Source organism: Leuresthes tenuis, unplaced genomic scaffold, assembly GCF_036924035.1.
Source record: "Leuresthes tenuis unplaced genomic scaffold, fLeuTen1.0.hap1 SCAF_16, whole genome shotgun sequence".
NCBI classification, from domain to species: domain Eukaryota; kingdom Metazoa; phylum Chordata; class Actinopteri; order Atheriniformes; family Atherinopsidae; genus Leuresthes; species Leuresthes tenuis.
Genome location: NW_027325370.1, coordinates 1,180,424 through 1,207,097, shown reverse-complemented (window position 1 = coordinate 1,207,097; position 26,674 = coordinate 1,180,424). Strand labels below are relative to the sequence as shown.

At 42.8% G+C, this 26,674-nt stretch overlaps 1 protein-coding gene across 4 annotated transcripts in view; it reads right to left on the bottom strand.

The window, feature by feature from the left end:
- The window catches only part of gripap1 (GRIP1 associated protein 1), a 265,294-nt gene extending 241,168 nt beyond the window's left edge, over positions 1-24,126 (bottom strand). Inside the window, exons 1-16 of one of the 4 annotated variants that reach the window (XM_072367049.1) lie at positions 23,985-24,126; positions 21,135-21,201; positions 20,660-20,721; positions 20,545-20,571; positions 20,345-20,452; positions 20,107-20,269; positions 18,281-18,441; positions 18,037-18,076; positions 14,864-15,030; positions 9,520-9,567; positions 9,381-9,412; positions 9,034-9,081; positions 3,685-3,784; positions 3,506-3,583; positions 2,902-2,994; positions 1,235-1,369 (exon numbers count right to left, since the gene is read on the bottom strand). In XM_072367049.1, coding sequence (XP_072223150.1) covers positions 1,235-1,369; positions 2,902-2,994; positions 3,506-3,583; positions 3,685-3,784; positions 9,034-9,081; positions 9,381-9,412; positions 9,520-9,567; positions 14,864-15,030; positions 18,037-18,076; positions 18,281-18,441; positions 20,107-20,269; positions 20,345-20,452; positions 20,545-20,571; positions 20,660-20,721; positions 21,135-21,201; positions 23,985-24,032 — 1,377 coding nt within the window. In that variant the 5' untranslated portion in view covers positions 24,033-24,126. The remainder of the gene's footprint in view (positions 1-1,234; positions 1,370-2,901; positions 2,995-3,505; positions 3,584-3,684; positions 3,785-9,033; positions 9,082-9,380; positions 9,413-9,519; positions 9,568-14,863; positions 15,031-18,036; positions 18,077-18,280; positions 18,442-20,106; positions 20,270-20,344; positions 20,453-20,544; positions 20,572-20,659; positions 20,722-21,134; positions 21,202-23,984) is intronic. The other 3 variants (XM_072367052.1, XM_072367050.1, XM_072367051.1) reach the window with 3 other exon arrangements.
- Positions 24,127-26,674: the final 2,548 nt, after the last annotated feature.

The following is a 26,674-nucleotide window of genomic DNA, read 5'->3' as shown; positions in this document are numbered from 1 at the left end:
TCAGGACCCTAGATCAGGACCCTGGATCAGGACCCTAAATCAGGACCCTAGATCAGGACCCTAGATCAGGACCCTAAATCAGGACCCTGGATCAGGACCCTAGATCAGGACCCTAGATCAGGACCCTGGATCAGGACCCTGGATCAGGACCCTAAATCAGGACCCTAGATCAGGACCCTAGATCAGGACCCTAGATCAGGACCCTGGATCAGGACCCTGGATCAGGACCCTAGATCAGGACCCTGGATCAGGACCCTGGATCAGGACCTTAGATCAGGACCGTAGATCAGGACCCTGGATAAGGACCCTGGATCAGGACCCTAAAGCAGGACCCTAGATCAGGACCCTGGATCAGGACTCTAGATTAGGACCTTAGATCAGGACTCTGGATCAGGACCCTAAATCAGGACCCTAGTTCAGGACCCTAGATCAGGACCCTAGATCAGGACCCTGGATCAGGACCCTAGATCAGGACCCTAGATCAGGACCCTGGATCAGGACCCTGGATCAGGACCCTGGATCAGGACCCTGGATCAGGACCTTAGATCAGGACCGTAGATCAGGACCCTGGATCAGGACCCTGGATCAGGACCCTAAAGCAGGACCCTAGATCAGGACCCTGGATCAGGACTCTAGATTAGGACCTTAGATCAGGACCCTAAAGCAGGACCCTAGATCAGGACCCTGGATCAGGACTCTAGATTAGGACCTTAGATCAGGACTCTGGATCAGGACCCTAAATCAGGACCCTAGTTCAGGACCCTAGATCAGGACCCTAGATCAGGACCCTAGATCAGGACCCTGGATCAGGACCCTGGATCAGGACCTTAGATCAGGACCTTAGATCAGGACCGTAGATCAGGACCCTGGATCAGGACCCTGGATCAGGACCCTAAAGCAGGACCCTAGATCAGGACCCTGGATCAGGACTCTAGATTAGGACCTTAGATCAGGACCCTAAAGCAGGACCCTAGATCAGGACCCTGGATCAGGACTCTAGATTAGGACCTTAGATCAGGACTCTGGATCAGGACCCTAAATCAGGACCCTAGTTCAGGACCCTAGATCAGGACCCTAGATCAGGACCCTAGATCAGGACCCTGGATCAGGACCCTAGATCAGGACCCTGGATCAGGACCCTAGATCAGGACCCTAGATCAGGCCCTAGAGAAGTAGAATCAACATCCCTGGTGTCAGCACTGATGAACCCACAGATGGAACAACCCTCGGTTACCTGCAGCTGGGAGTCGAGGTCGTCTCTCTGCGCCAACAGACTCTCGTGTTCGACCCGTCTCTGTTGCAGCTCCACCGTCAGCGCCTCCTGCTGCTCCCTCAGCAGGTTCATCTCCTGGGTCTTCACCGTCTGGATCTGCACACGTTTAAAAAGGTTAGCATCCTCACAGTTCTCTGCAGGAAACATCTGAAGGTCCACAGATGGATGCAAGCAGAAGATGAGCTTTGAAGCTTTTACAGTAGATTTCAGTTTTTATTCTATGGAAGGAGCTCATTTTAAGGTCAGAGCAGGAAGTCGCAGCCTGGATGAAGGTCTGATGTTGGTCCGTTTCCACAGACACTGACTGAAAAACTAACTGATGGACGGTTAAACAACCAGAGAGCGGCCGTCTGCTTCTAGCTTTAAAGCTTCTAAAGCAGTAATAAAGGCAGTTAAAGAACATTTTTCTCAAGCTAAGGTTCTACGTGAGAGTTCTGGGTAAAGTTACCTGCTCCAGAGCACACAGGTTCATCCTCAGAGCGCCGTTCTCCTGTAACGTGTTTCACATTCATAAAGGGTTCTGCTGTAATCAATGAACAAACGGGTTCTAAAGGAACTGAGGAAGCTACTCCAGATTTCCTGATTCCAGCACCGGTCTCAGAACTGGGACAGAACACGAAGGCAGAACCTTTAAAGGTTACAGAACAGTTTGTGGTCAGAGCAACCTCAGAACACGGTTCTAAGGTCGATGATCAGCTCTGAAGACATAAGGTTCTGGTTAAAATTCCAAAGAACTTCTTGGGTTTTACAAATATTCTGCAGCTAGTGTTTCATTCAGGGTTCTAGGTGAGTTCTACGTGTTCTAAACAGACATCTGGGGAAACTAAAACTAGTTTATGAGGTCAGTCTACAGTTAAGGTTCTAGATGTGGGTTCTGTTAAGTTTGGAATATAATTACCTGCTCAAGAGCAGACAGTTCAGTCGCCAGAGAACGGTTCTCCTGGAAAACGGGGAACAGTTCTGACATCAACGATCATCAAAGCTAAATGTTTTTGTTAGTCCACTGGTTCTGGTTGTGGTTCTAAATGATTTATGTGAATTTAAAGGTCACAGAACTTGAGCCGATGTTCTTATTGAGATGTTTGAGACAGACTTTGGTTAAAACACCTGTTGGTTTCAGCCCAGCGGCTCTCGGAGAGCTGATGGGGGTAGGGTTCGGGTTCATTAGGGTTCTACAGGATGTTCTCCAGGCGTAAACCCAGTTTTATATGCTTTGCAGGTGAGCCTGTTCCAGGACAGGTTCCAACACCGATCCAACAGGAAGGTTCCATGTCAGGTTGTGTTCGTCAGGTTCTGTTTCATGGAAGGTACGGAACCCAAGTTCAAGGTTAACCTTCTCAATAAGATTCTCCAGGTTTGTTTCATGCTGCTAGGTTGGTCTGCAGAACCATGTTCTGAGCCTGGGTTCCAGATGTTTCTGTTATTATAAGTGTTCTGATGTTGAACTGAGCAGTTATGTTAAAGTTCTGGTTCAGGTTTAAGACCAGCGCCGTGTTTGGATTCTGTTAGATGTTCTCCGGGTGATTTGGGTTGATAAATGCTGAGAAGCAGCCAGGTGACGTTTTCTGCCATGAAGGAGCTCTTCTTCAGGCTGAAACGTCTCAGCGACGTTCTCCGGAGTTCGTTACCTGTTCTAGAGCAGCTAGGTTTGTCCTCAGAGCATCGTTCTCCTGCAGGATGTTGTCCACCTGCTCCTGACTGACCGCGCTCTGATTGGCTACCTGCAGTACCGCCCCGCCACAGGCAGGGGCAGCAGAGACGCCAGAAACAAGAAGAAAGAGGAAGAAAGAGTTGAAAGAGAGTGGAAGAAAAAGCAGGTCAGAAACAGGAAGCAGCAGGCAGAGAAACACCAACTGTCCGACTGAAAAGGTGAAAACTGGGAACCATAATTCTGTTTTTTAGTCATGAAAACCAATCGATGGATCTCCCTTTTCACTCTTTCAGTAACTTTGACAGAAACACAAAGCGGAGCAGCAGGCGGAGTCATGTGACTGAGTGATGTCACATTTATCAGGAGCTCATCTGCGTTTCTACATCTGAACGTTACTGAACTTCAGGTGTTCAGGAACATGTCAGGACCTAATAACATCAGGTCTCTGAGGTTTCCTGCCCCCTTTAAATAAGTGGGAATAAATACACCTTTAATCTGAGGTCACCTGGATCTCCTCCTGAGTCTTTGAAAAGCAGAGAGTTGAACCTCCTGTAACTCATCTGTTCACTGTGGTGCGTTACCTGGTTCTTCAGGGTGTGCAGAGCCAGCTCATGTTCCCTCTCTTTGCTCTGCAGCTGCTCTCTGATCTCTGCTGTCGTCTGATCAAAACACAGTGAATGAATTAACACGTTTAGTTTGGGATCTTCACAGTCAGTGTGGATTTGTGGTGATGTCACAGTGTTTGGGCCTGAGGTCTCACCTGATTGGCTGCTGCGAGGTCCGACTGGAGCTTCTGGATGCGGGTGTTCACGGCTTTCAGCTCTTCTTCTTTCCTTTGGTTGATCTCATCGATCTTTGTCCTGCAGAGAAACACAGAAAAGGTCAAAATCATGTCCAAAACAACAGTTTAACCTAAATAGGAATATTAATAAAACAGAGCAGAACGACTCTGTTAAAGAACAGCAGTAAAAGTTTGTCATGTTTGTAATGAAAATGTGTGAGAAGCTGGAGTTCGTTTCATTCATTAACTGCTGATAAACAATCTACAGAGTGAGCAACAGAATGAGTTAAAACACTGAATAAATGCTTTAAAATGCAACAAGGAGCCCAAAATGAGCCAATTTAAACTCTAACTGTGTTACAGATCCAGTATTTAAACTCTAACTGTGTTACAGATCCAGTATTTAAACCCTAACTGTGTTACAGATCCAGTGTTTAAACTCTAACTGCGTTACAGATCCAGTGTTTAAACTCTAACAGTGTTACAGATCCAGTGTTTAAACTCTGTGTTACAGATCCAGTGTTTAAACTCTAACTGCGTTACAGATCCAGTATTTAAACTCTATGTTACAGATCCAGTGTTTAAACTCTAACAGTGTTACAGATCCAGTATTTAAACTCTATGTTACAGATCCAGTGTTTAAACTCTAACTGTGTTACAGATCCAGTGTTTAAACTCTAACAGTGTTACAGATCCAGTATTTAAACTCTAACTGCGTTACAGATCCAGTGTTTAAACTCTAACTGCGTTACAGATCCAGTGTTTAAACTCTAACGGCGTTACAGATCCAGTATTTAAACTCTAACTGCGTTACAGATCCAGTGTTTAAACTCTATGTTACAGATCCAGTATTTAAACTCTAACTGCGTTACAGATCCAGTATTTAAACTCTAACAGTGTTACAGATCCAGTGTTTAAACTCTATGTTACAGATCCAGTATTTAAACTCTAACTGCGTTACAGATCCAGTGTTTAAACTCTAACTGCGTTACAGATCCAGTGTTTAAACTCTAACAGTGTTACAGATCCAGTGTTTAAACTCTATGTTACAGATCCAGTATTTAAACTCTAACTGCGTTACAGATCCAGTGTTTAAACTCTAACTGCGTTACAGATCCAGTGTTTAAACTCTAACGGCGTTACAGATCCAGTGTTTAAACTCTAACTGCGTTACAGATCCAGTATTTAAACTCTATGTTACAGATCCAGTGTTTAAACTCTAACTGCGTTACAGATCCAGTGTTTAAACTCTAACTGCGTTACAGATCCAGTGTTTAAACTCTAACTGCGTTACAGATCCAGTATTTAAACTCTAACTGCGTTACAGATCCAGTATTTAAACTCTGTGTTACAGATCCAGTATTTAAACCCTAACTGCGTTACAGATCCAGTGTTTAAACTCTAACAGTGTTACAGATCCAGTATTTAAACTCTAACTGCGTTACAGATCCAGTGTTTAAACTCTAACTGCGTTACAGATCCAGTATTTAAACTCTAACTGTGTTACAGATCCAGTATTTAAACTCTAACTGCGTTACAGATCCAGTATTTAAACTCTAACTGCGTTACAGATCCAGTATTTAAACTCTAACTGTGTTACAGATCCAGTGTTTAAACTCTAACTGTGTTACAGATCCAGTATTTAAACTCTAACTGCGTTACAGATCCAGTATTTAAACTCTAACAGTGTTACAGATCCAGTGTTTAAACTCTAACTGCGTTACAGATCCAGTGTTTAAACTCTAACAGTGTTACAGATCCAGTGTTTAAACTCTAACGGCGTTACAGATCCAGTGTTTAAACTCTAACTGCGTTACAGATCCAGTATTTAAACTCTATGTTACAGATCCAGTGTTTAAACTCTAACTGCGTTACAGATCCAGTGTTTAAACTCTAACTGCGTTACAGATCCAGTGTTTAAACTCTAACTGCGTTACAGATCCAGTATTTAAACTCTAACTGCGTTACAGATCCAGTATTTAAACTCTGTGTTACAGATCCAGTATTTAAACCCTAACTGCGTTACAGATCCAGTGTTTAAACTCTAACAGTGTTACAGATCCAGTGTTTAAACTCTAACTGCGTTACAGATCCAGTATTTAAACTCTAACTGCGTTACAGATCCAGTGTTTAAACTCTAACAGTGTTACAGATCCAGTGTTTAAACTTTAACTACGTTACAGATCCAGTATTTAAACTCTAACTGCGTTACAGATCCAGTATTTAAACTCTATGTTACAGATCCAGTGTTTAAACTCTAACTGCGTTACAGATCCAGTGTTTAAACTCTAACTGCGTTACAGATCCAGTGTTTAAACTCTAACAGTGTTACAGATCCAGTGTTTAAACTCTAACGGCGTTACAGATCCAGTGTTTAAACTCTAACTGCGTTACAGATCCAGTATTTAAACTCTATGTTACAGATCCAGTGTTTAAACTCTAACTGCGTTACAGATCCAGTGTTTAAACTCTAACTGCGTTACAGATCCAGTGTTTAAACTCTAACTGCGTTACAGATCCAGTATTTAAACTCTAACTGCGTTACAGATCCAGTATTTAAACTCTGTGTTACAGATCCAGTATTTAAACCCTAACTGCGTTACAGATCCAGTGTTTAAACTCTAACAGTGTTACAGATCCAGTGTTTAAACTCTAACTGCGTTACAGATCCAGTATTTAAACTCTAACTGCGTTACAGATCCAGTGTTTAAACTCTAACAGTGTTACAGATCCAGTGTTTAAACTTTAACTACGTTACAGATCCAGTATTTAAACTCTAACTGCGTTACAGATCCAGTATTTAAACTCTATGTTACAGATCCAGTATTTAAACTCTAACTGCGTTACAGATCCAGTATTTAAACTCTAACAGTGTTACAGATCCAGTGTTTAAACTCTATGTTACAGATCCAGTGTTTAAACTCTAACTGCGTTACAGATCCAGTGTTTAAACTCTAACAGTGTTACAGATCCAGTGTTTAAACTCTAACTGCGTTACAGATCCAGTATTTAAACTCTAACTGCGTTACAGATCCAGTGTTTAAACTCTAACAGTGTTACAGATCCAGTGTTTAAACTTTAACTACGTTACAGATCCAGTATTTAAACTCTAACTGCGTTACAGATCCAGTATTTAAACTCTATGTTACAGATCCAGTGTTTAAACTCTAACTGCGTTACAGATCCAGTGTTTAAACTCTAACTGCGTTACAGATCCAGTGTTTAAACTCTAACAGTGTTACAGATCCAGTGTTTAAACTTTAACTACGTTACAGATCCAGTATTTAAACTCTAACTGCGTTACAGATCCAGTATTTAAACTCTATGTTACAGATCCAGTATTTAAACTCTAACTGCGTTACAGATCCAGTATTTAAACTCTAACAGTGTTACAGATCCAGTGTTTAAACTCTATGTTACAGATCCAGTGTTTAAACTCTAACTGCGTTACAGATCCAGTGTTTAAACTCTAACTGCGTTACAGATCCAGTGTTTAAACTCTAACTGCGTTACAGATCCAGTATTTAAACTCTAACTGTGTTACAGATCCAGTGTTTAAACTCTAACGGCGTTACAGATCCAGTATTTAAACTCTAACTGCGTTACAGATCCAGTATTTAAACTCTAACTGTGTTACAGATCCAGTGTTTAAACTCTATGTTACAGATCCAGTGTTTAAACTCTAACTGCGTTACAGATCCAGTGTTTAAACTCTAACTGTGTTACAGATCCAGTGTTTAAACTCTATGTTACAGATCCAGTGTTTAAACTCTATGTTACAGATACAGTGTTTAAACTCTAACTGTGTTACAGATCCAGTGTTTAAACTCTAACAGTGTTACAGATCCAGTGTTTAAACTCTAACTGCGTTACAGATCCAGTGTTTAAACTCTAACTGCGTTACAGATCCAGTGTTTAAACTCTAACTGCGTTACAGATCCAGTATTTAAACTCTAACTGCGTTACAGATCCAGTATTTAAACTCTAACAGTGTTACAGATCCAGTGTTTAAACTCTATGTTACAGATCCAGTGTTTAAACTCTAACTGTGTTACAGATCCAGTGTTTAAACTCTATGTTACAGATCCAGTGTTTAAACTCTATGTTACAGATCCAGTGTTTAAACTCTAACTGCGTTACAGATCCAGTGTTTAAACTCTAACTGCGTTACAGATCCAGTGTTTAAACTCTATGTTACAGATCCAGTGTTTAAACTCTATGTTACAGATCCAGTGTTTAAACTCTAACTGCGTTACAGATCCAGTGTTTAAACTCTAACTGCGTTACAGATCCAGTGTTTAAACTCTAACTGTGTTACAGATCCAGTGTTTAAACTCTAACTGTGTTACAGATCCAGTGTTTAAACTCTAACTGCGTTACAGATCCAGTGTTTAAACTCTAACTGCGTTACAGATCCAGTGTTTAAACTCTAACTGCGTTACAGATCCAGTATTTAAACTCTAACTGCGTTACAGATCCAGTATTTAAACTCTAACTGCGTTACAGATCCAGTGTTTAAACTCTAACTGTGTTACAGATCCAGTGTTTAAACTCTAACAGTGTTACAGATCCAGTATTTAAACCCTAACAGTGTTACAGATCCAGTGTTTAAACTCTAACTGCGTTACAGATCCAGTGTTTAAACTCTAACAGAGTTACAGATCCAGTATTTAAATCCTAACAGTGTTACAGATCCAGTGTTTAAACTCTAACTGCGTTACAGATCCAGTGTTTAAACTCTAACAGTGTTACAGATCCAGTATTTAAACCCTAACTGTGTTACAGATCCAGTATTTAAACTCTAACAGTGTTACAGATCCAGTGTTTAAACTCTAACTGTGTTACAGATCCAGTGTTTAAACTCTAACTGTGTTACAGATCCAGTATTTAAACTCTAACAGTGTTACAGATCCAGTGTTTAAACTCTAACTGCGTTACAGATCCAGTGTTTAAACTCTAACTGCGTTACAGATCCAGTATTTAAACCCTAACTGCGTTACAGATCCAGTGTTTAAACCCTAACTGCGTTACAGATCCAGTGTTTAAACTCTATGTTACAGATCCAGTTTTTAAACACTAACTGCGTTACAGATCCAGTGTTTAAACCCTAACTGCGTTACAGATCCAGTGTTTAAACCCTAACTGCGTTACAGATCCAGTGTTTAAACTCTGTGTTACAGATCCAGTGTTTAAACTCTAACTGCGTTACAGATCCAGTATTTAAACTCTAACAGTGTTACAGATCCAGTGTTTAAACCCTAACAGTGTTACAGATCCAGTGTTTAAACCCTAACTGCGTTACAGATCCAGTGTGGGTGCAGTTCTGACCTGCTATCGTTGTACAGAGCCTCCTTTTCTGTCTGCAGACGCTGAAAACTGAACAGACACACTTGGTCAGAGGTTATCTCTTTAAGTTTTATGTCTTGAACACAAAAATGTTTTGTAATGAAACATCTTCACTTTGAGCTGAAACCGGTCTTGGTTAAAAAAAGCTACTTTCTGTAAAAACTCAGACCAAGGATTCCCTAAAAGCTGGAGTCGCTCTGATGTCTGATGTGATCAGTTAGTGAAGCTCTTGGCTGAACCTGCCCTGCTGTGACATGATTGGCTGATTATCTGTGGAGAAGGAGGATTTAAACTGAGTTACATGCAGGTGTGAATAAACATGATCTCACCTCTCCTGCTTCTTCTTTAATTTGTCAGACAGCTGAAAGACAAACAGACGACTCATGTTTAAAACTCATTTCATCTTCTCTGTAAATTTTCTCTGATAAGAGATTCTGATAAGAGTTCTGATAAGATCCACATGTTCACCTTTGTTATCTCCTCCTGCAGTTTGGTGAGTTCAGCCTGTTTGGACACCTGGAGGACGACAGGAGACACTTGGTCAGTTCAGCTTAAGAAATTCGTTGCACGTCATCATTAAACCGATGCAGCACGAGACAAAGTTGGTGCATCTCTGAGCCGACAGCGGAGGAAGTTACAGATGAACTGAGGCGTGTGTCATTGTGTTAAAAGTCACGTTGAATTGGCTGTTTGGTTCATTAGAACAGTAGATGGATCAGCTGAATGTTCTGGTGAGAGCCTCGGTTCCTGCTGATGAAGCTTTTAATTTGTCAGACCAAAACAGGAAGTGATGTTCAGGTCAGTTTGATCCAGATTTCATCCTGCGAGAGGTTAAAACAATGAGAAGAGAGATGAAACAGTCCTGCGGTCACCGTGATACGATCGGAAAGAGTCGGAGAAGCTTTTTTATCTCGACTCCAGACTGATGGAGACCATTTCTGATGAGGCTTGGGCCAACAGTAGATGGATCAGCTGAAGGTCCAGATGCATCTCTCAGGTCCTGTCAGGTCACAGCTGGATTTTTTCCTCTTTCTTAAGGACATCACTTTCAGATCCTGTTCATCTGCTGGAGATAGTTTTTTAGGCCTGACACTTCTTCTTTTGTCCTCCACTTGTCCAGTTTCCTCAAATGTTTTAAGGACACACTGCACACCATGCTGAGATATGCCAAGTTTTCAGCTAATAGCTCTTTGGGAATCACCTTGTTGCTGCAGAAATCCTATTTTCTGTCTGTCAAACTGTGTTTTCTTTGCTGTTTTTCATAGATGCAGCTAAAGAAATGGGAACAAATGATGTGTCTTTGTGACAGGCTGCTGGTAACAAAGTGCCTAAAGATCCAGTTTAAAATGGCTTCTTTGCTAAGTTGTCTGTTCTGTGTCGACACAATACTGGTTCATCCCTTGAGTTAGGAGCCTTTTTTCTGCCTGAATGGGTCAAAGGTCAGAGTTAAGTGGCTGAACAAAGAAAAAACACTGAAAATGCTCAGGAACGAGGACTGAAGATGAGGGAAAAAGCAGAAAATGTCCAAAGAAAAACTGTGAAAGAGCTTCAGAAAGCTGCAGAACTGTTGATCAGGACACTTTAAAGGTTTCAGAAAGCTGCAGAACTATTGATCAGGACACTTTAAAGGTTTCAGAAAGCTGCAGAACTGTTGATCGGGACACTTTAAAGGTTTCAGAAAGCTGCAGAACTGTTGATCAGGACACTTTAAAGGTTTCAGAAAGCTGCAGAACTGTTGATCAGGACACTTTAAAGGTTTCAGAAAGCTGCAGAACTATTGATCAGGACACTTTAAAGGTTTCAGAAAGCTGCAGAACTGTTGATCAGGACACTTTAAAGGTTTCAGAAAGCTGCAGAACTGTTGATCAGGACACTTTAAAGGTTACAGAAAGCTGCAGAACTGTTGATCAGGACACTTTAAAGGTGACAGAAAGCTGCAGAACTGTTGATCAGGACACTTTAAAGGTTTCAGAAAGCTGCAGAACTGTTGATCAGGACACTTTAAAGGTTACAGAAAGCTGCAGAACTGTTGATCAGGACACTTTAAAGGTGACAGAAAGCTGCAGAACTGTTGATCAGGACACTTTAAAGGTTTCAGAAAGCTGCAGAACTGTTGATCAGGACACTTTAAAGGTTTCAGAAAGCTGCAGAACTGTTGATCAGGACACTTTAAAGGTTTCAGAAAGCTGCAGAACTGTTGATCAGGACACTTTAAAGGTTACAGAAAGCTGCAGAACTGTTGATCAGGACACTTTAAAGGTTTCAGAAAGCTGCAGAACTGTTGATCAGGACACTTTAAAGGTTACAGAAAGCTGCAGAACTGTTGATCAGGACACTTTAAAGGTGACAGAAAGCTGCAGAACTGTTGATCAGGACACTTTAAAGGTTTCAGAAAGCTGCAGAACTGTTGATCAGGACACTTTAAAGGTTTCAGAAAGCTGCAGAACTATTGATCAGGACACTTTAAAGGTTTCAGAAAGCTGCAGAACTGTTGATCAGGACACTTTAAAGGTTTCAGAAAGCTGCAGAACTGTTGATCAGGACACTTTAAAGGTTTCAGAAAGCTGCAGAACTATTGATCAGGACACTTTAAAGGTTTCAGAAAGCTGCAGAACTGTTGATCAGGACACTTTAAAGGTTTCAGAAAGCTGCAGAACTGTTGATCAGGACACTTTAAAGGTTCCAGAAAGCTGCAGAACTGTTGATCAGGACACTTTAAAGGTTTCAGAAAGCTGCAGAACTGTTGATCAGGACACTTTAAAGGTTTCAGAAAGTCTGAGAGAAATGAGGCCTGGATCAGGACTCAGGTTAAAGGCATCTTCACAACTCAAATCGAACTGCGACACCTCGAGTCCTTCTGATGTTTCTAAATCTTCCAAACAAACTGCAGGAGACGATGAATTAATAATCAGAACATTTGGTTCCCTCCTAATGTTTCTGTTTACATGTTGAACCTGTAAATGTGCCACAGATTCTGAGAGAAAGAATGATTTGGAGGCTGCTGAACAGCTGAAACTGTGTGGGGTGTCTCCTGCTGCATGGTGAGGCGTTGCTGCTGCGCTCCAGCTGCCGTTCATGTTCCTGTCATGAATTCATTAGCTTCCTGTCTCACACAACATGCGGCCCTTTCAGCTGCCAATGCCTTCAACATTTGGTCCTTCGCAGCAGAGACAAACGCTGGGTTTGTAAAACAGGACAAAGGGGCAGAGGATGCAGGTAAATGTCTCCAAACAGCCTGAAAACTATGATGGTAATTCCAGTCTCTTTTTAACCTTCTGCCGTCAGGTAGAAGATCCCAATCAAATGCAGGAAAACTGTTTTTTTATCCATTTTAAATACCTGAACCCAGCCTACAAAGATCCAAAAAGAGCTGTGCAGTACATTCATGTGTAAATTAAAGATTTTATGGCAGTTTTACTATTCGTCGAGCTTATTCATTGCTTTAAAACTGCACAAATGAGAAGAACTCGAACACATGATGTACAATAACTAATATTATAGCCCTGATCTGGTCCTGAAGCAGCCTCCAGGACAGTCTGAGCAGCAAAGATGTTCAGAGGAGCTCCAGTTTGTGTTTAAAACAAAGTTCCTCAGAGAAAGACTGGAAGGGATCTGCATATCTCTGCCTCCACAGAGCAGAATATCATTAAAGCATTCAGGGAATCTGGAGGAGTTTCAGTGTAAAGGACGAGGGAGCAAGCCTAAGCTGGACCCCGTGACCTCTGACCCCTCAGACGCTGCATCAAGAACCGTCCTTCATCAGCAGCTGATAGAAGCACATGGACAAGGGATTACTGTGGAAACCTTTGTCCAGCACCACAATACAGAGTTCCATTCACAAGCTTTACTGTGCAGGAAAGAAGCCTGATGTTAACCTCGTCCACTTCTCTGGGCTCGGAGGCGTCTGGGATGGACCGTCACACGGTGGAAACGTGTGCTGTGGTCAGACCCATCAGTATTCCACATCTTTGTTGGAAGAAATGGAGCAAAGAGCAAAAGCAGCATCCAGCCTGCTGTCAGCAGCCAGTCCCTGCAGCCAGGCTCTGTGATGGTATGGGGTTGGATCAGGGGGCAAAGCTCATTTCCACTTCTGTGACGGCAGCATTAATGCAGAAAAGCTCACTGAGATTTTACAGCAACATATGCTGCCTTCAAGGCCACATCTTTTCCTGGGACGTCCCAGCATTGTTCAAGCAGACCATGGAAAACCACATTCTGCCACATTCCAAAGGCCTGGCTGAGGAAGAAGAGGTACGGGTGCTGGACTGGCTGCCTGCAGTCCTGACCTGTCCCCAGCAGAGAAACAACCACCCCCCCGCACTGCTGCACACCTTAAGACCTGTTTAAGGAGGAATGGGACAAAATAACAGCTGGAACTCTGCATCACCTGGTTTCCTCAGAGTCAGAACGGCTTTAAGTGTTGGCAGAAGGACACAAAGTGGGAAAAGATTCACTGACTGAGGTGTAGAAATGATGTTTGTTCCCAGATTAAATGAAGCTAAACAGGAAGTAAAAGTCTAAGATTTATTTATTCATTTTATTTGTATTTTCTATGCTGTTCCATTATTTTCTGATTTGTAATTTATCAATCAGCTTCTCCATTAAGTTTAAATTAAAATAAACCACCATAATGAAGGTTTTATTTAACAATATGAACATTAATGAAATTCTTCATACATCATTTACAGATGGTTTGTTTCAGGTTTTTATATCCAGTCATTTTCCCAATAAAACCACTAAAATCTTCACCTAAATGTGAGATTTTTTTTTTTTCTAGAAAAAACTAAATATTTTAGAGTAAATTATTTCAGTTTCAGACAGAACAAATAGTTCGATAAGATGTAATTTCACCTGAGTTTGAGTTAATTTCAAAATAACAGCTGGAACTCTGTATCACCTGGTTTCCTCAGAGTCAGAACGGCTTTAAGTGTTGGCAGAAGGAAACAAAGTGTTTGGTCATTATTTGGTATAATTTGGTCATTATTTGGTATAATTTGGTCATTATTTGGCATAATTTGGTCATTATTTGGTATATTTTGATCATTATTTGGTATAATTTGGTCATTATTTAGTGTAATTTGGTCATTATTTGGTGTAATTTGGTCATTATTTGGTGTAATTTGGTCATTATTTGGTATAATTTGGTCATTATTTGGTATATTTTGATCATTATTTGGTATAATTTGGTCATTATTTGGTATAATTTGGTCATTATTTGGTATAATTTGGTCATTATTTGGTATATTTTGATCATTATTTGGTATAATTTGGTCATTATTTAGTGTAATTTGGTCATTATTTGGTGTAATTTGGTCATTATTTGGTGTAATTTGGTCATTATTGGTATTCAGACCTGTTTAAGGAAGAATGGGACAAAATAACAGCTGGAACTCTGCATCACCTGGTTTCCTCAGAGTCAGAACGGCTTTAAGTGTTGGCAGAAGGAAAAAAAGTGTTTGGTCATTATTTGGTATAATTTGGTCATTATTTGGTGTAATTCAGTCATTATTTGGTGTAATTTGGTCATTATTTGGTGTAATTTGGACATTATTTGGTGTAATTTGGACATTATTTGGTGTAATTTGGACATTATTTGGTATTCAGACCTGTTTAAGGAAGAATGGGACAAAATAACAGCTGGAACTCTGCATCACCTGGTTTCCTCAGAGTCAGAGCGGCTTTAAGTGTTGGCAGAAGGAAACAAAGTGGGAAAAGGACCGTGTTGCAGGCCTGAAATGATGTTTGTTAACAGAAACTCGGGTGCAACCGGTTTGGTTTGTAATAGTGCACGTGTGTAAGTGTGTGCACGTACCTCCAGGCTCTGGATCTGCTCCCTCAGCAGCCTCTTCTCCTCCTGCTCGGTGTTCAGTGCCATCTCCAGCTCTGGTCCAAAGCAGTGAGTTATTGGACAGAGAGCAGCCGACCAGCCTAGCGCTGCCTGCTTAGCTACAATCTTCTCTACGCTCTTCTCTGACAGGCCTAAAGGGGGCGCCGCACACAGCAGGGGAGTCCGTTAGGCCAGACACACACTACAGCGGCGCCTCACGCTACATGACGCTGTCGCTACCAGATCTGCTCGGGGCCTGCTGGTGACGTCACGTTCTCTGATTGGCTGGACGTTGGCACGGTAACGTAAGGGAAGGTGATTGGTCCAGACAACTTACTGAAGAGGTAAAAAAACAACCTGTTGAAGTCGTTTTCGCGGCTCTTCGTAGGAAACAAAGAAATCCAGCTTTATCTTTCAAAAGGGACCCCGAGCTCATCTGATTCTTATTAAATGTAGTTTGTAATAAAGTTTCTAGGAAATAACCTCATATTGGCAAAAAATACTTCATTCATAAAATGTAAATAGTAAACCCACTACTTTGTGTTTTCTTAGCTGTTTTTTTGTGACTTTTATAGAAATGCTGACATGATTTAGCTCAGTTTCCAAATACATTTTGTATTGAAAAAAAAGTTTTTAACAGACAACTTAGCAAAGAAGCCATTTTAAACTGGATCTTTAGGCACTTTGTCACAGAGACACATCATTTGTTCCCATTTCTTTAGCTGCATCTATGAAAAACAGCAAAGAAAACACAGTTTGACAGACAGAAAATAGGATTTCTGCAGCAACAAGGTGATTCCCAAAGAGCTATTAGCTGAAAACTTGGCAGATCTGCCTACCCGAGCACATCTGGTACCTACACCGGACCAATCACATTCCCTCACGTTACCGTGCCAACGTCCAGCCAATCGTAGAATGTGACGTCACCAGAGATCTAGTAACCAGAGCAGATCTGGTACCTACAGCGTCACCTGACAGCTTTTCTCTGGACCACTTAGACCAGATCAGAGGTCGGGACTTTCCTAAGATCCTCTGAATTGTGCTTCTGAACATGCTTCATATCAGGTGTTCTGCCCGTTTATCTCAATAAGAACTCTGTTAGAGGGCAGAAAGCGGCTAAATATGTGACCTTTAAAGGAGTTTTTACTGTGTGATCAGTGCAGTCAGGAGGGGTAAATCAGGCTTTAATAGCATTGGATGGAGAGCAGTGTTTAAACAGAGCAAACGAGCAGGAAATTAACTCTTAAATAAAAATCATTCTGTTCTCTACGTACAGCCTTCCTGAACAGCTCCGGGTCAGCTTGTAGTGTGTGTCTGCCCTGAGCCAGCGAGCTGCTCTACACTCAGAAAGCCAGAAAGCCGTCAATTCTCCAACAGAAGCCCGAAATCAAACCGAACAGATGTGGAACAGCTGAGCAAATAAGGGCTTCTGTTGGAGGATTTACCGGGAGAGGAGCTGTAAAGGACCCCTCTGGTGGGTGCATGTCACATTTTTTGGTTTTGGACTGATTCACTTTTAGTTTCTTCCAATCAGAACTTTGGAAAACCTGCAGCACAAAGATGATCCACTCGTTTACTCGTCTGTTACAGAGACTTTAACATGTTGTTGGGATTAAAGGACCTGCATTAGGCTGGTTTGAGTCATATTTATCTGACAGATTCCAGTTTGAGTGAGTCGTGGAGTTCCTCAGGGTTCTGTGCTTGGACCGATTCTTTTTACTTTATACATGCTTCCATTAGGTAACATTATCAGACAGCATGGCATAAAGTCCCATTGTTATGCTGATGATACTCAGCTGTACTTCTCTATGAAACCAGATGAAACCTACAGGTTGGTCAGAATAAAAGCCTGTCTTAAAGACATAAAGACCTGGATGACTCAGAACTTTCTGCTTCTGTACTCAGACAAACAGAAGTCATTATCTTTATTACTTATATAGTTACTCTAGATGGTATTTCCTTGGCTTCTAGTCCTACAGTGAGGAACCTTGGAGTAATTTTGACCTTCCTGGTTCTGGTTCTGATGGAGGTTTCTTCCTGTTAAAGGGAGTTTTTTCTCTCCACATTGGATCAGAGAGAAGTTTCAGTTAATCTGCTGGTTTCCTTTACTGGGAAACTCCTTTAATTGGACTTGATTTGGATTCTGATGACAGTAGAATGAACTGGAGTGCGATTGGCTTGAATTGGACTGTATTGTTATGATTTGGTGCTTTATAAATAAAACAACACAAACCCTGACTGTGTGCATCTTTATGCTGCAGGTTTGGATCTTTCAGAACAACCAGTTTTAAAGGACCGGATGAAAACAGTTTCCATCCAGCAGAAGGTCCGACTCACAGCTGCTGTGGTTCTGAGAGGTTTTTCCTAACCGAATGACACCAGACTGACCCGTAAAGCTCAAACTGGGCATGAAACTGGCTGCATAATTTAAAAATCCATCAATATAAACGGGAAATAATCTGAAAGGTGCTGCTTTAAAGGTTCATTCCAACAGTTTGTGTTCAACAAAGACGACTCAGCAGGAAGCAAAGCTGCCACCTGCCGGAGGAGAATCCCGTTTCTCTGCATGCCAGACTCTAAATCACCAGTTAAACGTAGAAATCTGGTTATTTTACAGCTGATATGAGCTGAGCGTCACATGAAAGAACAAAGTTTCTCCTCTGAAGGGAAATGCAGAATAACAGGAGCCCCAAAGAACTGCAAAATATGGACATTTTACTCAATAAACTATAAATAAATGTGGAAAATATGAAGAAGAAATAATAAGATTCACCTGAGTTATAAATATATAGAACTTTCTTTTACGTTGTCATTACTGTGTGAGAATTTCAGGGATATTTTTCAAATGTATTCAATTCATTTTAACTAATCTAATCGTTTTATATTCAGTGATTAAATGAATCAAAGATAAAAACATCAGTTTGATGATGAACATCAGATCGTGTTAAATGAAGATGAAGAAATAACTTTCCTCTCAGCGTCTGAGCTCCATGAAGGAGATAAAAAGCGTCTCTGAGCTGCAGCTTCTGCTCGGTCTGATTATTAAAACTGTCCCATTGAATCTTGTTAACTGTGGATGTGAGTGAATCCCGTTCATGAGCTCCTGTTATTCCTTCATTCCTGTCTGAAAAATAACAAAAAGAACAAACTGAACTCACCGTGCAGCTGTTTCTCTGTGTGTTGGAGCTGATTCTGCGTCTGCAAACGCACAAAAAGAACCGATTAAACGGTTTGTGTCAAATCTAACAGATCAGATGTTTAAATATCAGTCAAATTAAAGCTGAAAACTTCACATTTGTGTCTGTTTTCACCTGGTTACACAGGTTATAAACAAGAATATACATTTTAAAGTGTAAAAAAAGAATAATACAGAAGCTGCAGGCATCTCTGTGCTTTAACCACCTGTTCTGTGTTCTCATTGGCTCCCTCTGGCTCCGCTCCGCCCCCTGTGACATCAGAGACTCCGTTGGCCCCAGCTGTCCCGTCGGTCTCCGTGGCGTCGCCGTGGTTACGGTGGGCGAGCGCTTGCTTCTGCAGCTCTTTGTCGAAGTGCTCCTGGAGGGCTGCAGGAGAGGAGAATCCATCACACCTGACATTCAGGTAAACCGCGAGGTGGGGGGGGGGGGGGTCAGACAGTGATCAATAACCAAAGTGATCAGGAGTTCAGCATCATCACCACGGCAACACCACCGCAGCTTTTATCTGTGTCGGATTCACATTCAAAACTCCCAGTGAATTAAAACAGTGGAATAGAAAATCTGGTCACTCAGACTCAGCTCCACCTGTGCTGAGCGCCGTATCGGGCGCCATGACATGCCGCGACGGCCTCCATCCCATCCAAAGACGACCCGATAGCTCGCCAGGTTTGTTGAGGCGTTCTTGCCTCCAAAAGATGGCTGTTGATGGCAGTCGTTCGAGTTCCTGCCGCAGAACGTGGCCGACGAACCGAAACTGGCGTCCGGATCAGCTGGAGGGTCGTGCAGGCGCGGCGACGCTGATGTGGTCGTGATCTAAAGTATCCGGCGAGCACCACTGACCACTCGAGCGCCAGGTTTCGCAGGTGTAGGCGGCGTGGAACGACAATATGGCTGTCACGATTAGTCGACATTAAAATCGTTTTTTTGTTTTCTTTCTTTTTCAAACTTTGTTTTTCTCTCAAAGCTGCGTCTGCCTTTCTGTCCCTGACACATAACCGGGGTCAGCCGTGATGTCACAGGAAGTTAAACCAGACTCTGGTATCATGGCTGCCTGGCAACGGAGCTCAAAAGTGTGGGAGCATTTTAAGAAAACTAAAGACAGATGTGTGCAGAACTTTCCTTCCACAGCAGCACAACAACGATGCACCTGAACAGGAAGCATGTTGCTGTGGCTGATTGTGAAGAGGGACCGTCATCTTGCTAAGCTAACTGGCTAGTTAGCTGCTAAAATTAGCGTAAACAGAGAGTTAGCTTGCTGCTTACTCATACTGAAAGCTGTAAACGTTAACATTAGCGATTAATTAGCCTTAGCACACATATTTCATGTGTTTTCTGTAACGTTATAACAGGGATGTGTTTGAATAGGAACGCTAATGTTTTCTAAAGCTAAAAACTAACTTTCATCTTCAATGGACGGCTGTGTTTCAAAGCTAGCTACATGCACCTCAGCAAGCAAATGTCCTGACTGAGTCCAAACTGAACATGTTGCTGTTATATAGACCAAAACTTTTTGTGAATAATTCCTTAGTTTCAGGTGCCTCATCTGATTTAAATGTGTTTGATGCCAGAGACAAATGAAGGAAATAAAAACCTAAAGTATTTATTTTTGTGTGTTTGCTTCACAGTTAAATAATTGTTTGTTGCAACAAGCTGAATATTTCATCAAAGGGTTAATCAACTATGATAATTGTCTTTTCTTTAGTTAGCATACCTAACAGTCCAAGCTGAAAGCTAATGATTATAGTTATATATTATATAATGTTATTATAAGAGCAGCTGTATGTTTTACTTTCAGAACACGTATTAAAATAATCGTTTGTGGCCCGACTCTGATGGACAAAAACTGAGTTAATTTTGACCGTTTTTTTGCTCGAGCTCAAAACGTGACGTGGTTACGGTTCGGAGACACGGCGGCTCGTGTTAAAGCAGACGCTGCTCGCCAGGAGCTCTGGCGCCTGCAGCCGGACCTGGAAGCGACCATCGTTCACATCCTGAAATGCATCGAAATGCTGAAACTGAGTTTGGGCCCACCTTTCATTTTCTTCTGCAGGGTGGAGTTTTCAGCCTGGAGGCGGAGCAGCTCTCCATCTACAGGGCTGGAGGCGGGGTTAGCTGGGGGGCTGGTCACAGAGGCTCCTCCTCCCCCCTTCAGGCCCTGGTTCTCCTGTTCCAGCTGTTCGATCTGCGTACACAGCTGGAAAACAGGCCTGACGTTAGGAAAAGCTTTCACTCAGAGGCGGCGCCCCCCCCCCCAGACGCTCCGACGTACTTTGGACAGTTCGGTCATCAGCGTGCTGTTCTGCAGCCGGAAGTCTTCCTCCTGGCTGTGCAGCTTCCCCTGAAGCATCTCGTTCTCGCTCAGCAGCGCCTCCACCTCCTGCAGACAGACAGCGCCGCGGGTTACAACCGCCACAACGAGTCAGAACGTGCACCAACTGACCTGAAGTGACCGGCAGAGACAAAACCTACCTGAGCTTTTTTGCTCCTATTCAAAGCCTGAAGAGAAGACAAACACAGAAATCAATGCAATGAACACCTGTTCAGAAACATCTTCATCACTCAGACGGAGAAACCTGACAGCGACCTTCTGTGCTTTGATGAAATCCCTCTCCAGAGCCGCATTCTTCAGGCGGACGGCGTTCAGCTCTGAAACACAGAGGCGGTTAGATTCCAGGAGAACCTGATAAACCGCTGCATGATGCAATGTTCCTGCCTGCTGCTGGGACTGAACCAGCCTCTGAAACATGGACAGACCTCATCTCAAAAGTCCTTTACGAGGCGACTAACTCACTGATGATTATCTTTACTTTCAGCTTTCACTTTTGACACATTTTCCTTCTTTTACACGCTCTTCGAGGTCTTTGAGCCTTCCCCTGAACCCACAGATGGATCGTTGGGGAGATGCTCTGAGTTTAAACCTAAATATCTTCATCACACAGAAACAGCTTTAATATCCATTCATCCATCTCTCACAGATCTGAATGTGTGAACCTGGACTGGAAAGCTGCCCCCGGAGAAGGTAAAAAGTGTTCAACGCCTGTGATGTGTCATAAAGTTACCTGCAGAGTTCTTCCTCAGGTCATCGGACAGCTGGTAGTTCTGAGTTCGCAGCTCCAGCAGCTGAGCCTGAAAACACAAACACCACGATGATGCAAATTTCATCATCACACGGCGACTTGGAGGCCTCCTAACTCAGCCATACGGCGTCACACACACATCATTCAAAGTTTGTGTGTGACAGGAAAGACTCAGCTTTAACTGTGGTAAAGGGCTTGTTAATAGCTTATTCAGCTTTGACACAACGGCAGTTTACGTTTTAGGTGTCCAGAGGAGGTCGTCTCATGCAGCTCACACTCTAACTCCCACTCTAAAAATCTTTCTTTTTAAATTCTCAAACAAATTCCCAAAATATCTGCCTGATCTGGATAAATTTTACATCAAAACGTAGGTATTTTAGTTCTCTTTCACCCAATGTCACATCTGAGGAGCTGCCGGCGGAGCTGCTGCTGATTGGATGAAACGTGACTAAAGGACCAGTCTGTAAATATACCAGTGTTCATGGAACTGACACATTATGCAACAACCAGCTCAAATAACCCTGTTGAATAGATTTAAAACCTCTTTAAAGTGTTTTTCATCCTTCATATAGAAACCGGAAACAGCAAAGTTTCATTTATTTGACAAAAAACAGTCCAGATGAATGATTTTCAGAGTCTCCTCTGACCGATTTGTTTTAAAACTACCGAACAAATCCTGATTAAAATACAGAATATATGAAGAAAACCAACAGCCATCAACACGAGCCGCTACAAACATGTTGTAATCAGGACGCCAGTTTCCCAACGTGGCGCCAGGTCACCTCAAACAGGAACATTTCAACACTGAAGCAACGGCAGGAAGTTAAAGAAACTGCTGGAACGCAAACTTTCAAACCTTTCCAGGACACCCCCGTCAGACTATTCAACCCTTTTTATCCTTTTCATTTTGCTTTATTACTGTTTATTCCACATGGAATAACTCAGTTTGACGGTTTAGCCACAGCAGTTCAGTTATTTCCTTCACCTGCAGGGCCTTAAATCTGAGATTTCATCATTACGTGGTTAATCTCTGATGAATGATGACACACCTGAACATCAGTGTAATAAAATACACCTTTTAATGGAGGTTCTCTGGGGATGACTCTCAGTTTTACATCATGTGAGTGGTTATAAAGTCTGGAGTTTGTAAGCATCAGTCTTCTCAACACTTAAAGAGGTTTAATAATAATTCTACTCTAATAAAACACAGTCAGAGTTGAAAAACTAACAGGAACTCAGACTAAAACTCAGTAATAACCAACAATAATGTGAATAAAACATAACCCAGCAGACAGCAGTAAAATACAACAGACCAATAAAGGCAGAGCTCAGACTGAAATCATCTAAAAGGAAGTCAGACTGCAGCCAAAAGCCAAGAAGAAGAGCTGAAAGTGACCATCCAGGGTCTAATGTGAGAAAGAGGAGCTGTGACATCATCGAGGCTGCAGGGATCTGTGGGTTTTATCTGCATCTACAGCCGAGTGTCATCAGCGTAAAAATGTTCATTATGTCCGAGCAGCAGCTTATAAACAGAGAACAGAAGGGGGCCGAGGACTGAGCCCTGTGGTACACCACGAGCGAGCTGAGCCCCTGAGGTGAGGTTATTCAGAGGGACTGAAAGGGCTTAAATAAAGAGACATGAGAGTAAATCTGTCGAAGGCACGTTCAGAACTAAGAAAGCTTAAAGACGTGTAAGATAACGGGCCTGACTGTGGGGAAGATTTTCTTCTGCAGCCGAGTGGGAAGAATGTCCAGGATGTAAGATGAGGAGGTCATACAGGAGCCTGCAGGCTGGGAAACGCTTTTCTAACGGCTCAGGGAACCATGAATAAACCAATAAACAGTGATCATGCAGCAAAGCCACAGAGGACCTTTCCTGGCTGATTCTGTCTGACTTTCAGGTAAACGGGGGGAAGTCTTCAGGAGTTACGGTTTCATGTTGTTCAGTCTGAAGGAGCTGAAACAGCTGATCGACATGTGAGGAACATGACTCACAAAATGTGTTTCAAGCACCAAAAACTTTTATTGGACCCGTTTTCTGATTCTAGGCTTTATTTGGTTAAAAATAAATGAGGAGAGTTCGGCAGTCAGAAGGATCAGGTGTCTGCAGGGACAGTTTCATTAGCTTTATTAGCTGCTAACACTGATGAAGTCCAGTTCAGTAAAGACTAAACTCAGCATGTGGTGCATTCATACACGGATGTCCTGGTGCTTGAACTCCAGGATGTCCCCCCCCCCCCCCCCCCCCCCCCCCCCCCCCGCCCCCCCGCCCCAGTCTGACCCGGTGCTGCGAACAAACTGCTTGCTGTTACATGTCAACACCACGGCTAGCCGCAGTTAGCATGCTAACAGCTACCCTGCACCTTCCATTCGTGCCTTTTCTGTGAACGCAGCACATGAACAAAAACACCGCGAGCTGCCTCACAGACACCCCGTGACTCCCATCAGGTGATCCCGTGAAGGCTAACATGTTAGCCAACTGTCAGAGGAACAGTTAGCGGCTCATATGCTAAGCTACCGAGCTACCACCCGTAACACCTAATGAGAGCCGTTCGTTCGTCACTTACAGAGGTGACAGGGTTCACACTGGCTCTTCACTCACTGACAGCCTCAAATCAATACCAGCAGCCGCTGTGCTTCCTCACAAGCAGCCGAGCTAACGCCGCACTCCGCTAACTGCCCCGCAGCGGCTAACGGGCTAGCTAGGTGCGCTAACGGCTGAAACAGCGGTGCTGCACCTGGCTGCCGCGCAGCGCAGGTGTTTTCCACAACCCTGACAGCTACCTGCGCGAGAGCCTGGGGCTGAAAGAATGACTGCCGTGTTTTCCTCACCTGCATCCGATGAAACTCCTCCTCGGACAGAGCCTGCGACATGGCCATGTTTACCAGGGCTGCCAGCTAGCAGGCTGAGCTAACAGGGAGGAGGAGAGCTGCAGAGAGGCGAACACAGACCGAGGTGTCACTCTGACGCTGTTTCCCAGAACCCAGAGAGTTTCCAGCCTGAGACACAGGTACTGCGTTCACTGCACCTGGCTGCTGACTCACGCTGTGTTCACAGATAAACTAACCAGTTACACGAGCTGATACTTCACCCAAAATAAAACAAGCTGCAGGAATGTAAAAGTGTGGGCGAACATGACTGCCCTCATCCCAGAGATGTGCTGCAGGCAGAATCCACCTTTACTCCACATTACAGTCATTCATATTGGAGGGTTTGTGTGGTTCAGTCTTTTATTTCAGTAAAATAACAGAATGAGCAGCAAAAAAAGCTCCTGGAGCTCAGAACATGACGAATTGATCAAATCCTCACATGTTACATGGGAACTGAATCAGTGAATCAATTCACTTCAATGCACCTTTAGTTGTTCTTGAGTTGTTCCTGCAGCCAGGTCCAGGATTCCACCATCTGTTGTTAACCAGCTCTGTGATCCTCCTCCTTTACTGTTAGCGCTCTGTCTGCAGTCTCTGTCTGCCCGGATAGTCTTAAAGCTGAGCAGAGAGCTGTTAGAGCTGTTCCTGCAGCCAGGTCCAGGATTCCACCATCTGTTGTTAACCAGCTCTGTGATCCTCCTCCTTTACTGTTAGTGCTCTGTCTGCAGTCTCTGTCTGCCCGGATAGTCTTAAAGCTGAGCAGAGAGCTGTTAGAGTTGTTCCTGCAGCCAGGTCCAGGATTCCACCAGCTGTTGTTAACCAGCTCTGTGATCCTCCTCCTTTACTGTTAGCGCTCTGTCTGCAGTCTCTGTCTGCCCGGATAGTCTTAAAGCTGAGCAGAGAGCTGTTAGAGTTGTTCCTGCAGCCAGGTCCAGGATTCCACCAGCTGTTGTTAACCAGCTCTGTGATCCTCCTCCTTTACTGTTAGTGCTCTGTCTGCAGTCTCTGTCTGCCCGGATAGTCTTAAAGCTGAGCAGAGAGCTGTTAGAGCTGTTCCTGCAGCCAGGTCTCTGCCTGATATTCCTGCTGTGTCCTCATCAGGGCTCCAAGCTCGTCCATTTTATCCACCAGAGATCTCACATTTCCCCTGATGATTAAAGGAGGAAATGCTTTAAACTTCCTCCTTTATATCCAGATTGTTCCTTTTTATTAGTTAAATATTAAAGTCCAAAAGGGAAATTAAGTAATTCTATGTTTAGTTATTGTTATGATTTAAATTAATACAAAAACTTTGACAAAATAGAAACAACTGTTCAATCATTTCTAAATAAACACTAAAATCTTTCTCCGTTGACGGTTTTTCTTACTGTTAAAACAGCTTTTTTGCTGTGAATAAAATTAGATAAAGTTGATGTGAAAATATAAAAATTCTGACCTTTTTGATGACCTTTGACCCCAGGTGTTCCAGACAGGAAGCGTGAGACACGTGGGAGAAGCCTCAGCATTTAAACACACATCTGGACCATGGTTTAAACCTCCTTTTCCTCCATTTTGTTCCTGCTCTGCAGCCTCAGCGTCTCCTCTTCAACCCTCCTTGATTTTGACTTCCTGGTTGTGTTTAGAGAACATTTCGTTATAAAGTCTGTGATTGACCTAGAACTTAAAAAAATGTTGTCAAAAGTTGCTCTTAAAACTTGTTTCTCATGTTTAAAAGCTCATAATCACGCCATCATTGTGGCTCGTTAAAGGAAGTGCTTCACATGAGTCGTATTTCCCTCCTGCTACCTGTAGGGGGCAGTAGTTTGGAGGAGGTCTCCTACACGCTGTATTTATGGGAATGAACAGACGTCTTATTGTTGTGATTCATTAATGCAATTAAACCAAAAAGGGGGAGAAGGATCCAACTGCAGGCAAAGAAGGGCAGAAAGTGCTGCTGAGGCAGGTCAGCAAAGCATGAACGGATCCGTTATTAAATGAACTAAGAAACATTTCACACAAATCAACAGCAGCTGAGAGCTGAAAAGCAGGTGGGAAACAGGAAGTGGCGGACTGGCTTCACAATAAAACAGGATACAAAGAAACTAAAGACAGAGAAACAAACTGTGACACATTCTGTGGTGAAAAAGCATCTTCTGCCTGTTTTTGTCTCTTTCTGCTTTCATGTTTATTTCACTTTGTGGTGCTTTTTACGTCCACTTCCTGTTTATTTCACTTTGTGGTGCTTTTTACGTCCACTTCCTGTTTATTTCACTTTGTGGTGCTTTTTCTGTCCTTCTCTGCTCTAGTTCACGTGTAACTGCTTCTTGTCTGTTTCTTTATTTTCAGATGAGTTTGTAGTTGTTTTAAGTCCCTTGTACTTCCCTCCCCCCTCTATCTCTGCCCTTTATCTTTCTGCTCTTCCTTCTATGCCTGCACCCTATCTCTACTCTGTCCCCTCTGACAGAGTCGGACTCCTGGGTTCCTTCTATGGAGCTTATTGTTAGCTTTTATAAAGCTGTTATATCTTCATTTGTAAGTTTGAATAGAAGCTAAATACAGAAACAGAAAGTCTGAAACACAATCCGCGGAGCCTGAACCCATCAGTCCCTTTGAGTCTGGTCCTGTTAATGTTTCTGATCCGGAGCCTTTCAGCCTCAGACTGGACTTTGCCT